Genomic DNA, 12,162 nt, shown 5'->3' with positions numbered 1-12,162 from the left:
ACTGAGCAACTCATTCAGTCCTTATTTGTTTAGAAGAATATTTACCTAGTGCCTATTAGGATACCACCTTTAAGAACCTTAATTTAAGAAGGAAAGACAGACAAGTAAATTGGCAATGTTAATATGGTATAATAAGTTTATTTCAGAGGTAGGTTTTATTTTATTTGGCAGCACCCAGTCAGGGAAGGAGGGAGGAGACAGGAAAGGTTTCTTAAAGGAGATATATCTGGGCAGACTCTGAAGGAGAGGTAGTGATTGGTTGGCCCAGTGAAGAACAAAGGAGGGAATGCTGGGTGGTGGAGACAGCATATGCAAAGGCTCAGTATGGGAACTGCAAGTAGTTGATCAGTGTGAAAGATGTGTGTAGAGAGAAGCAAGAGGAGAGACTGAAGCAGTAAGTAGGGTTTTTTGGGTCATGAAAAGTCTTGTGTACCAACTGAAGAGTTGGACTTTGGCCCAGTGACAATTGGAAACCATCTATCAGCTCTTTGCTTGTGTTGGGCAAACTTACCTGAACTGTCAGAAGCAGCAGTTGCTGTCAGAAGCAACATAACTTTCCTACTTAACTATACGAAGAAGAGTCTAAATGGCCTATGCAAAAATTCTCTAAAGAAATGCATAATGTGTAGCTCTAAAAAGAAATATAAAATGGCAGACAGCATGATATTGTGTCTGAGTGTGGTCTTTGAAGCCAGACCAAAGTTCCATTAACTACAGGCATAGGAATGGGAGTTAGAAGCTAAATGGGGTGATAAATCAGAAGAGAAAGAAGTTCAATAGCACTTTACTGTCTACCCATTTCTAAGTGCTTGCTATTCAGTGATTAGCTGTAAGGGAAGGCATAGTATCCTCTGGGGTATTAAAAGCATACCTGGCTCCATTAACAGTTGTGAAGGAGTCCATAGCCCATAATCCCAGCCCCTGGTGAAATGAATTCCTGGTTTAGATGGTGAAAAGTGTATCTGGGCACCTGAAGGCTCCACTCATGGCTGAGACATAGCCCCGGCCTTGTTCTACTATGTCCTTACATCCTAAGAGCAGATTACAAATTGAAGCCATCATCTCCCAGCACTTTGGAGGCTACAGAGGACTTGGACAAGGTTGATAACTTCTACAAAGCAACCTGGGTAAATTCCTAGGATTTCAGGCCACACCAAAGGGTTTCCAGGAGTTTACATCTTTATTAATCTCTTGCCAGATTGCCTCACTTGCTCTGTGGGGTAAGCTGAATGTGCGTTCAAGAAAGGATATTGAATTGTCTCCATAAATGGCCTTTAGAATCTTCTTTCCTTGCAGCATGTCTAGACTTTATTTCTTTTTATTTATATTATCCTCATAGAATGTTCTAGACTTAATTTTTTAGCTCTTTGACTCTTCAGCTCCAGCTTTCACATTTATTTCCATGTCTTGGTTATGTCTTCTCACTTTTAGGATAACATGATAAAAGATATATGATTCAGTTAAATCCAAGCTTGCATGCACACTAATACACATACACACCAAAAAAATCCTTGCATATTTTTTTGGTGTGTATGTGTATTAGTGTGCATGTCTTACGAGGAAGGAGAGAGACTTTCCACAAGATTTCTTGCTCCATGGTTTCTTAACTATGGGTGTTCATCACATGCCGAGTTGGTGAGGTGTTTGGGTTTGGAGGGTTCTAAGCCAGCCAATAAAGTCATAAAATCAACTACTGTGTCAATATTGTGCTTCTGGGTGGTTGTATCCTTTAACACACATAAGACACTCAGCCAGCTAAAAGAGATGAGCTCAGAGATGTTAGCTCGGAGGAAAAGAAGGATCACATTGAGGTCATTGATGGGACATCCTAGCATCTTTCTGCTGAGGAGATCAAAAGCTGGGAGCATCTCATAGACAGATAAGAGTCGTTTGTCCCACCGACATAGCCGTGTGAGGTTGTATATTATCACTGGAACCAATATGGTGTATATTGCTATACTGGAGAGGCTGACAATCTGGAAAATGGACAGCGATGTCAGCCTGCATGTGATCAGACTGGGAACATGGGTCTCATCACTTAGCAGCCCTGTCTTGATGGAGCAGCTGAATTCTTCCTGGAAGAAGACATCCAGATGGAAATGACCAAGGTATAGGTAAGTGGCGGAGGTGAAGATGAGCAAGAGGGAGTTCCTCAGGAGGTAGGTAGCCACTAGTGAATGTGAACGCTGCTTACATGCCAGGTACTGCTCTAGCAAAGGGAATTCAAAGTATCGTTCTTTCCGAGCCCTGGGCAGTGGAAGAAAGGAGGCAAGGTTAGTAGTGACCGTTTAGAACCATACTCCTAGAGAGGCATGTGACAAAGTAACAGATCTGTTTTCAACATGGCATTCTTGGTTCCCATGAAAATCTGTCTTCCCGAGCATAACCATGCTTCTCCCCCAAACAGAGGCATATGAGTATATCTTGATTCTCCAAGTACTGACTGCAATGTGATAAACCCAGTGAATGATCAGTGAGTAATGATTTATTACACTGGATTTCTGCCAAGCAAGGTGGACTAAAGTTCTAAGCTGAAGTAGGATCTTTAGGTAGCAATAGGCTTATGAAATTAGCACTGGATTGGTGGTTTAGCTAAGTGCATTCTGGGCCGGGCATGGTGGCTTATGCTCATAATCCGAGCAGCCGAGGTGGAAGGGTCCCATAAGCCCAGGAGTTTGAGACTACCCTGGGAAACATAGTGAGACCTCATCTCTATGAAAAAATACAAAAATTACCTGGGTGTAGTAGTGTACACCTATGGTTCCAGCTACTTGGGAAGCTCAGGAGGGAGGATTGCTTGTGCCCAGGCGATTGAGGCTGCAATGAGCCAAGATGGTGCCACTGCACTCCAGCCTGGGCAACGGAGTGAGACCCTGTCTCCCCTACCCAGAAAAAAAAAAAAAAGTACATTCTGGTTCTTGGCCTGTGTACTCTGTGTATGATCTTTGGGCCAATTCATTCATCTTATGTAAATAATTTGGCTCAGAAATGTTTGTTGAGAGCTTTGGTGTTCAGGTACATATAAGCCAGTTTGTGCTCTGAAGAAGCTTAGTGCCTGGCTTGTGGCGAAGAGGCACATAAGACATGCAAATATGGAATAAAAATGGCACTTGGTTTGTTGCTAAAATAGTGGACACAAACCACAATGGCTGTAAAAGTTAGGAGAGGGAGGTAACAGTGTGGCCTTCAATGTTCAGAAACCCTTATGGAAAATATTGGCTGAAATCTGGGCTTCAAAAGATAGAGAGGATTTTTTTTCAGAAGATAGAGTATGTGCATAAATATGGGATAATATAATTCAAATGTTAGCGCAATTGTCCCCTTGGGCCATCTAGCCTGGCCACTCTGTGTAAAGCTACACAACTCTCCATCCCTCCAGCTTCCTCCTGCCCCCACTTTACTTTTTCTTTTCTTCATACCACTTATTATCTCAGAATATAGATTTCACTTCTGTGTTCTGTTTATTTGTCTGTGTTTCCTTAATAGAATGTAAGCCCCACATGGGGAGGTACAGCTTTGTCTCTCCTGCCCCCATCCCCCAACACATACACGTGAATGTATCAGAAGCACCCAGGACAGTGCCTGTATGCAGGTGGAGGAATGATTACATAGATAAATAATTTGTTCGGGGAAAAGGAGGAGGCTGCCTATGTGTGGTGGAAGGTTTCTGTCACCTGCTGGTTAGAATTTTGAAAAAGTAGATGGTGACAGCGTGTTGAGGGCCTTGCACACATATCTGGGAAAATCTGGGTATTTTTTGGTAGGCATGAAGAGAGCTATTTAAGGTTTCTGAAGGCAGTAGTGTATGAAAGTGGAATTCTAGAGAGATGAATCCCTTTGTGGGCTCAGTGTGGTCATCTGTACACTAGAGGAAGAGTCCTGTCTCTCTCCCTTTACAGAAACAATAGAAAGTTAATGAGATGATGTGTTAAGGACTTTGCCCTCTTGAGAAGGATGGCGTGGAAGATCATTTAAAGATGACTATGCAGAGATGTCATTTTAATGCTTGACTGAATTTCTCAGAAAAAGGTGGAAGAGGCAACTCACTTCTCCAGCTCATCCCAGAACACATAGGGGTCGGAGCTCTTCTGCCGGATCTTCAGCATGTGCTGCACCAGGCGGATGGAGCGATTATAGGATTTGTCCAGTTCGCTGATGATGAACAGCAGATCAGAGCTGAGGGCTGGCACAGCTGCATACTGCCACAGCAGCACTGGCAGGTACATGAGCAAGGCCAGGGCCAGCAGGGAGTAGGGGAGGGCCTGCAGGGCGAGAGCAGCTGAGGAGGGAGGCCAGGGCTGCCGAGACCCCGAGTGACAGCGCTGAGTGAGGGGCTCTCCTTTCCCCTGTTCCTGCCTCAGCAGGGGAAGGCTGTGTGGGGAATGGGCTAGCCCAGGCCCAGCCCCTGAGGCACCCTACTGACCCGGCTGAGTACAGGGAGGCCTGCTTGAGAAGGAATGTGCACCTTCATGCTCCCCTGGTTCACTTTTCTGATCCAGGGTCTGTGTGGGGTCCCAGGGAGAAAAGAGAGACAGTGAGGAGAGAGGAGGGGTGGGGAGGGGAGGGGAGGGGAGGAGAGGAGAGGAGAGGGGAGGAGAGGAGAGGAGAGGAGAGGAGAAGAGAGGAGAGGAGAGGAGAGGAGAGGAGAGGAGAGGAGAGGAGAGGAGAGGAGAGGAGAGGAGAGGAGAGGAGAGGGATATATAGAGAGAGAGAGAAAAGGAGAGAAAGAGCGATCTGCCTACCTCCCTCAAAGTAGTCCGGGCAGCTAGCTAGCTAGGGATCATGGCCAGCAGAGGCCATGTCGTCCTAAGGGAGAGAAAATCCCATTTCTTCCCTGTCATCTTCCCGGACTTGTCTGATGCACAGTGGTCTTTTCTGATTTTTGGATTCTTGGTAATGCCAAACTACACTATCAGACACTGTCTTGGGATTCTTTGGGGGCTCTTTCAGGTATGTAAATCTATAAGCTGACTTTCAGGAATTCATAAGCCTTGTCTGCTCAATGACTGCATCATTAGCTACCTGCAATAAGGGACTGATATGGGTTGAATTGTGTCCATGTCCACCTCCTTCCATTCATACCTTGAAGTCCTAATCCTTAGTACCTCAGAATGAAACCTTGTTTGGAAATGGGGTTGTTATGGATGCAGTTAGTTAATTCAAAATGAGGTCATACTAGAATAGGGTGGGCTTCTAATTCATTATGACTCATGTTCTTTTTTTTTTCTTTTTTAAAAAAAAGCCAGGTAAAGAAGCAGACATGCACACACGGAGACTGCCCAGGGCACTGGATCTACAAGCCAAGGAGTGGGAACCTGACAGACCTTTCCCTTGTAGTCCTCAGAGGAGCCAATACTGATGACACCTTGATCTTGGACTTCTGGTCTCCAGAACCCTGAGACGATCATTTTGATTGTTGAAGCCACCCAGCTGGTGGTGCTTCGTTTCAGCAGCTCTAGCAAATTAACACAGGGACTTTTCCTTAGGTTTCCTCATCATACTTACCACACCTAGCAGGGTTGGGCCAACTATTTTGCCTACAGTAAAATCTCTACTTGTAAAGATATTTATTTATTTATTTATTTATTTATTTATTTATTTATTTATTTATTTTGAGATGGAGTCTCGCTCTCTCGCCCAGGCTAGAGTGCAGTGGTAAGATCTCAGCTCACTGCAAGCTCTGCCTCCTGGGTTCAAGCAATTCTCCTGCTTCAGCCTCCTGAGTAGCTGGGATTATAGGTGCTCACTACCACACCTGGCTAATTTTTGTGTTTTTAGTAGAGACGGGGTTTCACCATGTTGGCCACACTGGTCTTGAATTCCTGACCTCAAGTGATCTTCCCGCCTCGGCCTCCTAAAGTGCTGGGATTACAGGTGTGAGCGACTGTGTCCAGCCTGTAAATATTTTTTAAAACTACATTTTTGCTAGGTGCTTAACATGCATTATTTTATTTGATCTTCACAAGGATGTCATCAGGTGGATACAATTTAGTATCTCTATTTTACAGATAAGGAAACCAAAGCATGAAAAGATTAAGTAACCTGTGCAGGGTTGTACATCAAGTAGGTAGGAGAGCCAGGATTTGGAACTATAGGCTGTCTGATTTTGGAGCTTATTCCCTAAATGATTACTTCACTTATAGCTTCTCCTGAACCAGGGATGGTTTGTTATTTCAGAAGAGAATTTGAAGAAAAAGAGGGAGTATACATAATTGATTGCATCTGGGTAGAAAAGAAAGGTGTGGGGCCGGGTGCAGTGGCTCACGCCTGTAATCCCAGCACTTTGGGAGGCCGAGGTGGGCGGATCACAAGGTCAGGAGTTTGAGACCAGCCTGACCAACATGATGAAACCCCATCTCTACTAAAAATACAAAAATTAGCCGGGCATGGTGGTGGGCACCTGTAGTCCTAGCTACTTGGGAGGCTGAGGCGGGAGAATCGCTTGAACCCGGGAGGTGGAGGTTGCAGTGAGCCAAGATCGTGCCATTGCACTCCAGCCTGGGTGACAAGAGCCAGACTCCATCTCGAAAAACAAAAAACAAAAAACAAGAAAACAAAAAGAAAGGGCGTTTCTTGAAAATAAACCCTTCCTTCATACTTAGAGATTCTGTTGCAGTAGGCTGAAGTGGAGCCTGAGAATTTGGGTTTAAAAAGCTTCCTGGTGGCCAGGTGCCATGGCTCATGCCTGTAATCCCAGCACTTTGGGAGGCTGAGGCAGGCGGATCACCTGAGGTCAGGAGTTTGAGACCAACCTGGACAACATGGTGAAATCCCATCTCTACTAAAAATACAAAAATTAGCCAGGCGTGGTGGCAGGCACCTGTAATCCCAGCTACTCGGGAGGCTGAGACAGGAGAATCGCTTGAACTGGGGAGGCAGAGGTCGCAGTGAGCCAAGATGGCACCATTGCACTCTAGCCTAGGTGACAAGCACAAAACAACTCCGTCTCAAAAAAAAAAAAAAAAACAACTTTCTAGTGATCTTGATTATCAGGCAATTTGATCCTTTTCTTATATATGAATTCCTCTACCATAGAATTTTTTTTTTTTTTTTTTTTTTTTTTTTTTTTTACCATCTAGATCCTTCCTGAACTTCCAGTGACAGAAATCTCATTAACTCTTTCCATTAAGTCTCTGGTTTTGTCTCAGTCCTAGAACTGTGGCAATCTGACACCTTCTAAAATGTCGTGCCTAGAAAATGCTATGAGTGTCTTCTGACTAAACCTCGTGAATCAAACATACATGTTACCACTGCCTCCTCCTAAAACCCCACTAGGATGACAATGAGACATAAAAGAAGACATATTTTTATAAGGTCAAAGAGAACAGGAGAGGAGACAGGGGATCCCAATATTGAAAACTGGAAAGCAGTTGCAAGATAGAAGACACCAGCTCATGGGGAGGAGGGGGAGAGGAGGCAGGGACAGGCAGGCTGTTTTCACCACAGAACCAGGAATTGGAGACACCAGGTACTTCTGAAAACAAGAGTGCAGGAGAGGCTGAAAACAGGGATCTTGTTGGAGAAATCTGTGTGAGAAGCAGCCCGCAGATCCTTTCTATAATGTGAGGCAGTCAAGCGGCTGCTCTTTCCCTCCCCTAACAGAGGCTTGACGGTTACTCTCTAGAGATTAAACTAGATTAAACTCTGCTCTTGGGTCCATTGAGGCAGGGGAGCCATGCTGGGACAGGGGAAGCAGCTGAGTGAACTCTGAATGGTGAGACCCCCAGCCGAGTTCCTAGAGGGTTGGCAGCCAGGCTTAATTCCACCTGCACCCCGCCCCTCCCCACAAATTAAGATTTGAATGACTCTTCTAGGAGGAAACTGATGAGCCCAGGAGAAAGGACTACAGAGTCAATATTTCAGATACTAATGAAATAGACCAAAGGGATCACCTTAAACCGAAGTTTGCCTGTTTATGTGCCTCACCCTTAGGCACAAAGCTTCCAATTAGATAAAAGTGAGCAACCAAAGATTGCCAGATTCAGAGAATGCCTGAAACATGAAAGTAAGTGACCAAAATAAATGGGTTAGGGGTGGTGGGGATAGAGGCAAGAGGGAGTAGAATGAAGGGGTTCTGCCTCACTCCACTCAGCCGTGAAGCTGGCCTTACAGAGTTTGCTTTACCTTGTGGGGCCAGAGAGATTTCATCTTGTCCTGGCCAGGCCTGTCCTGCTCATGGTGAACCAGTGAGTCCCAGCAGGAGCTGTCCACGTAGGCTGCCTGCCGGATGCTGAAGTTACTGGGAGAGAAGCAGCTGATCGGAGACCCTGCAACAGGAACACAGCTTTGAGGCCGCCAGAGTTGGGTGGAGGAGTGGGGACTCAGGGGCAATCATCTGACTCTTCCCCAGTTTCTGTTTCTGGCAGGGACTGTCTTCTTCCCACACCTTAGTTTTCTGGGTTGAGCACTGCCACGTCACGGTAGGACAGGGCACTCCTGGACACATCCCAGTGTATGGCCAGGGCTTGCCAGTGCTGACTCAGCCTTTTGGGTCTGGTGGTTCTTTGCTCTCAGAGCACCCCCTGGGCTTTTTGTGCTCCTGTAGTCTGGTACCAGAAGGCTTGCGGTTTGATGGTGATGTCTCTTTCCTGAAATAACTGACATCTTTTAGACTCTAAAATGTTGAGGATGAATTGCCTGGGCTTCTGAGCCTAAATGAAGAGAAAGGGTGGGCAAATTATGTCGGAAGGAAAGTGGGCTTGGAGGAGAGTTCCTGCTTTTTTGTTTTCACATCATTCTCCAGAAAGACGCAGAAGTGGGAGCCATTTCTTCTGCCCTGGTTGTGGATGAATAAAGAGGAAGTGGGAGGCTGGCACACCTGTTTGGGAAATGTAGTAAGCTAATGGCACTGCCAGAAAGGAAAGCCAGAAGTCTCAGTTCTCAGGAAGTCCACGTTCTCTTTAACAAAGATAGTTGATTTGCTGAGTGAATCTAGCACCTGAAACCCTAGATGTATATGTATGCTAATGTCTGTGTGTGCGGCTGGGGTTTGTAGACAGGAAGCAGTGGGTTTATCCAGCATCTCCAATGTGCGTGGCTCTCAGGCACTTAACACATGTTCTCAAGTCAATAACCCTGGAGTTGGTGGGTTAGGGGTGGGAAGAGGGCCCAGAGCAAATAAGAGACTTGGCGACAGCCCAGCTAAGATGAAGAGGTCTAAGGTCCTAAAAACATTACCAGGGGTGTCAACTTCTTTCATCCGTAGTGAAAACCAAAATAAAGCTTTAATCATTTGAAATGACATAAAATATATGAATACTAAAATTACAACTTTTTTTTTTTTACTGTAACATTTTGGAGATGACTTTCAAAATTTTTTGGTGCCTCTGCTTTGCTGGTGCCCTGAACTCATGCACCATCTGCCTTTTGGATAATCCAGCCCAGCCCGAAGCCATGGAATCCCGTCACTGTGCGCACCGTCTCACTTCAGAGCCCGTGCAGGGAGTGACACGAGGGGGAGTCTCTCTTGCGCACTGGGCCTTGGAAGCAACTTACCAGAGGAGAACTCCTGGGCGAATGCCAGGGACATCAGCAACAAGGGGGAGCCCACAGCTATGAACTTGACTATCCGGTCCAGGGGCAGTTCCAGGCGCAGTCCTTTGAGGCGGGGGCCCCTGCGGTCAGGCAGCAGGGCATCCGCGAGCATGTACTCTGCAGCTGTGTGTGCAAGTGACATGATGCTGCTGAGCCTGGGGGTGCAGAGGTGGCAGCAGGGGTCCTGGGGTGGTGGAATGAGGAGACGGCAGCTTCAGGCAGGTGGCTTTGAGCAGACAGTGCCTGCCGCCCCAGCCTTATGGATATCCATGCTGGGAGCAGGCGATGGTTCTCTAAATAACTGTCCAGGCCCTGAGCCAGGCCCTGCTAATTAGAGGGAGGCATAGCCTTAGCGGGTCCTTGCTGAAGGAGGGTCGGGCCTCACCTGGGGCTGGTGCCACGCTGCTGTCTGGATTGTCCTAGAGCAGATGGAGTTCTGTGGCTTTATGCTGCCCTGTCATTAATAAAGTATTTTCAGTGGAGAGAAGGAGGGCTGTGGAGCCAGGCCCCCCTCCATGTAATTTGTGTGGAATTTGGGTGAGGATTGCTTAAATGTTTTGAAGGCACTCATTTTGTGGTTTGGAGTGGGAATGGAGCCCCAACGACCCAGCTGGGATTGCTACGCTACATAGTAGTCTTTGTCCCAATGATGATTTTTGCTCTGGGCCCAGACTCTTTCCCAGAACTTTTCTGTATTTGGTGTTAGATTTCCTTCCCTGACTCTGGTCTTTTTTCCAAAATGTTTCAACTACATATTTACAGTTTCCAATTCCTTTTTAGCCCATGGGTTCTTTACAAAGCTGGGGGATGCGTGGCAGTGTTGGGTCGTGGAAAGAGTACAACCTTTGAAATTCGGAGGGAAAACTCCTCCACTGGAGATCTAGGAGTACTCAGGTTTTAACTGTGTGACTTCAGGCAAGTCACTTTTAGCTCAGTTTCTCCATCTGTCAAATGGTAGCAGGTAACAAGCTTACAAGATTGTGGGGATTGATTAAGAGCATTGTTTGTGAAGGTGCTTTGTAAACTGCAAAGTGTAGCAGAAGTGTCAGCTCTTATTTCAATTTGGTGGGGGTGGGTGAGTGGAGAATAGGGCACTCTTGTCTCTAGTGTTGCTCTGAAACTGGCAATAGAGGCTCTTAACCTTACCCTCTTTGGTTGTGTCCTTCTCATGAGGCAAGGAGTACGTGGGCCCAAGGGGATGTGTCCATTCAGAGTCTGTGCACCCAGCTAGAAACCACTCTCCAAGGCCCTGCCCACATGGCCTCAGCCTGCTTCCTAGACCTGTGTGGGCCTTTTTTTTTTCAGGGGCGACCTCCCAAGGGAAGATTGTGCTGCTGGTGTGCAATTCTAGGCCCAAGGAATGGCTGGTTGTCAGGGTTTGGATGCAATGTATAAATCTTGGGATGTCCACACATGCAATTCTGAGGATTTTTGCAATGTGGGTGTTAGCTGAGTTGGGAAGAGAAGATTGGGCCAGGGGCTTGGGAGAGTCTGAGGATTCTAAATTTGAACCTGGCATTCCTGATCATTATGAAGCTGGGGTGTGTGTGTCTATATATGTCAAGGTGAGCAAGGATAACATATTTTATTTAACAGTTTTTTAACTTGGTTTATAACTTTTAATATTTTAGATATATGGTATGTGGACCTCTATTTGAACTTTTTTCTCCCAGGCCACAAATGTTTGGGCTGGGCTTACCTCTGTCCCCATCCCACAGGCTAGAGGCCGACTGGGATTCAGAGCTGCCCTGCGTGTGCTAACTGGAGTGTGTGAGTTATGGGGCAGCAGAAGGGACCCTTTACTTCTATTCCCCATTAGCCTCCCCACACCACATTTCTGTATCTTTTAATTAGGTATGTTTTTGCCAAATGTTTATTATTAGTTTGTATGCATGTATATCCTTTTACTTTTTTAAAATACATATTTATTGAGAAATAATGTACACACCTTAATATTGTGTACAGTGTACACAACTTGGGTGATGGGGTGCACTAAAATCTCAGCCTTCACCACTATACAGTTCATTCATGTAACCAAAAATGCCTTCACCACTATACAGTTTATCCATGTAACCAAAAATGCCTTCACCACTATACAGTTTATCTATGTAACCAAAAATGCCTTCACCACTATACAGTTTATCCATGTAACCAAAAATACTTTCACCACTATACAGTTTATCCATGTAACCAAAAACGATTTGTACCCCAAAAGCGATTGAAATAAAAAATTAAAAAGACCAAAAAACTAGAGAAAAATTCACATACCATAAGGATGCAGTTTAATAAATATTCATCTGATCAAGAAACAGAACATTACGAGCACCCCAGAAACCACCTCTGTGCTCCTCTCTTCTAGCTTTTCCAAAAGGTAAGGATTATATAAACTTCTAATTGATTAGTTTTGCTTTTTTATACATTATGAAATGGAATCATCTGTATTTACTCTTTCATGTCTGGCTTCTTTTGCTCCATATTGTATTTATGAGAATCATCCATTTTATTGCCTGTTTTTATACTTTATGTAAATGGAATCATGTGCATGTGTTTATGTGTCTGGATTCTCTGCTCAATGTATTTTTGAGATTCACCCCGTTGTTGTATGTACCAGAAATGCATTTCCTCTGT

The 12,162-nt window shown here is 45.4% G+C and overlaps 1 protein-coding gene across 1 annotated transcript; it reads right to left on the bottom strand.

Annotated features, from left to right (window-relative positions):
* Positions 1-1,161: 1,161 nt before the first annotated feature.
* On the bottom strand, positions 1,162-9,802 carry PANX3 (pannexin 3). The gene is made up of 4 exons (XM_055270021.1): positions 9,496-9,802; positions 8,125-8,267; positions 4,048-4,262; positions 1,162-2,247 (listed from the first exon to the last, which is right to left on the bottom strand). Exons 1-4 carry the CDS (start codon positions 9,674-9,676, stop codon positions 1,608-1,610), a joined length of 1,179 nt encoding a protein of 392 aa, XP_055125996.1. The 5' UTR covers positions 9,677-9,802; the 3' UTR covers positions 1,162-1,607.
* Between the last annotated feature and the right edge of the window lie 2,360 nt (positions 9,803-12,162).

Source organism: Symphalangus syndactylus, chromosome 3 (assembly GCF_028878055.3).
Source record: "Symphalangus syndactylus isolate Jambi chromosome 3, NHGRI_mSymSyn1-v2.1_pri, whole genome shotgun sequence".
Lineage (NCBI taxonomy): Eukaryota > Metazoa > Chordata > Mammalia > Primates > Hylobatidae > Symphalangus > Symphalangus syndactylus.
This window is presented reverse-complemented; position numbering and strand designations above follow the sequence as displayed.

Excerpts from the sequence above, each read along its gene's own strand:
- PANX3 (XM_055270021.1), bottom strand. The coding sequence starts at position 9,676 with ATGTCACTTGCACACACAGCTGCAGAGTACATGCTCGCGGATGCCCTG. Across the intron at positions 8,268-9,495 it reads CGCCCAGGAGTTCTCCTCTG|GGTCTCCGATCAGCTGCTTC; the intron begins GTAAGTTGCTTC and ends TTCCTGTTGCAG. Across the intron at positions 2,248-4,047 it reads TTCTGGGATGAGCTGGAGAA|GGCTCGGAAAGAACGATACT; the intron begins GTGAGTTGCCTC and ends TCCACTGCCCAG.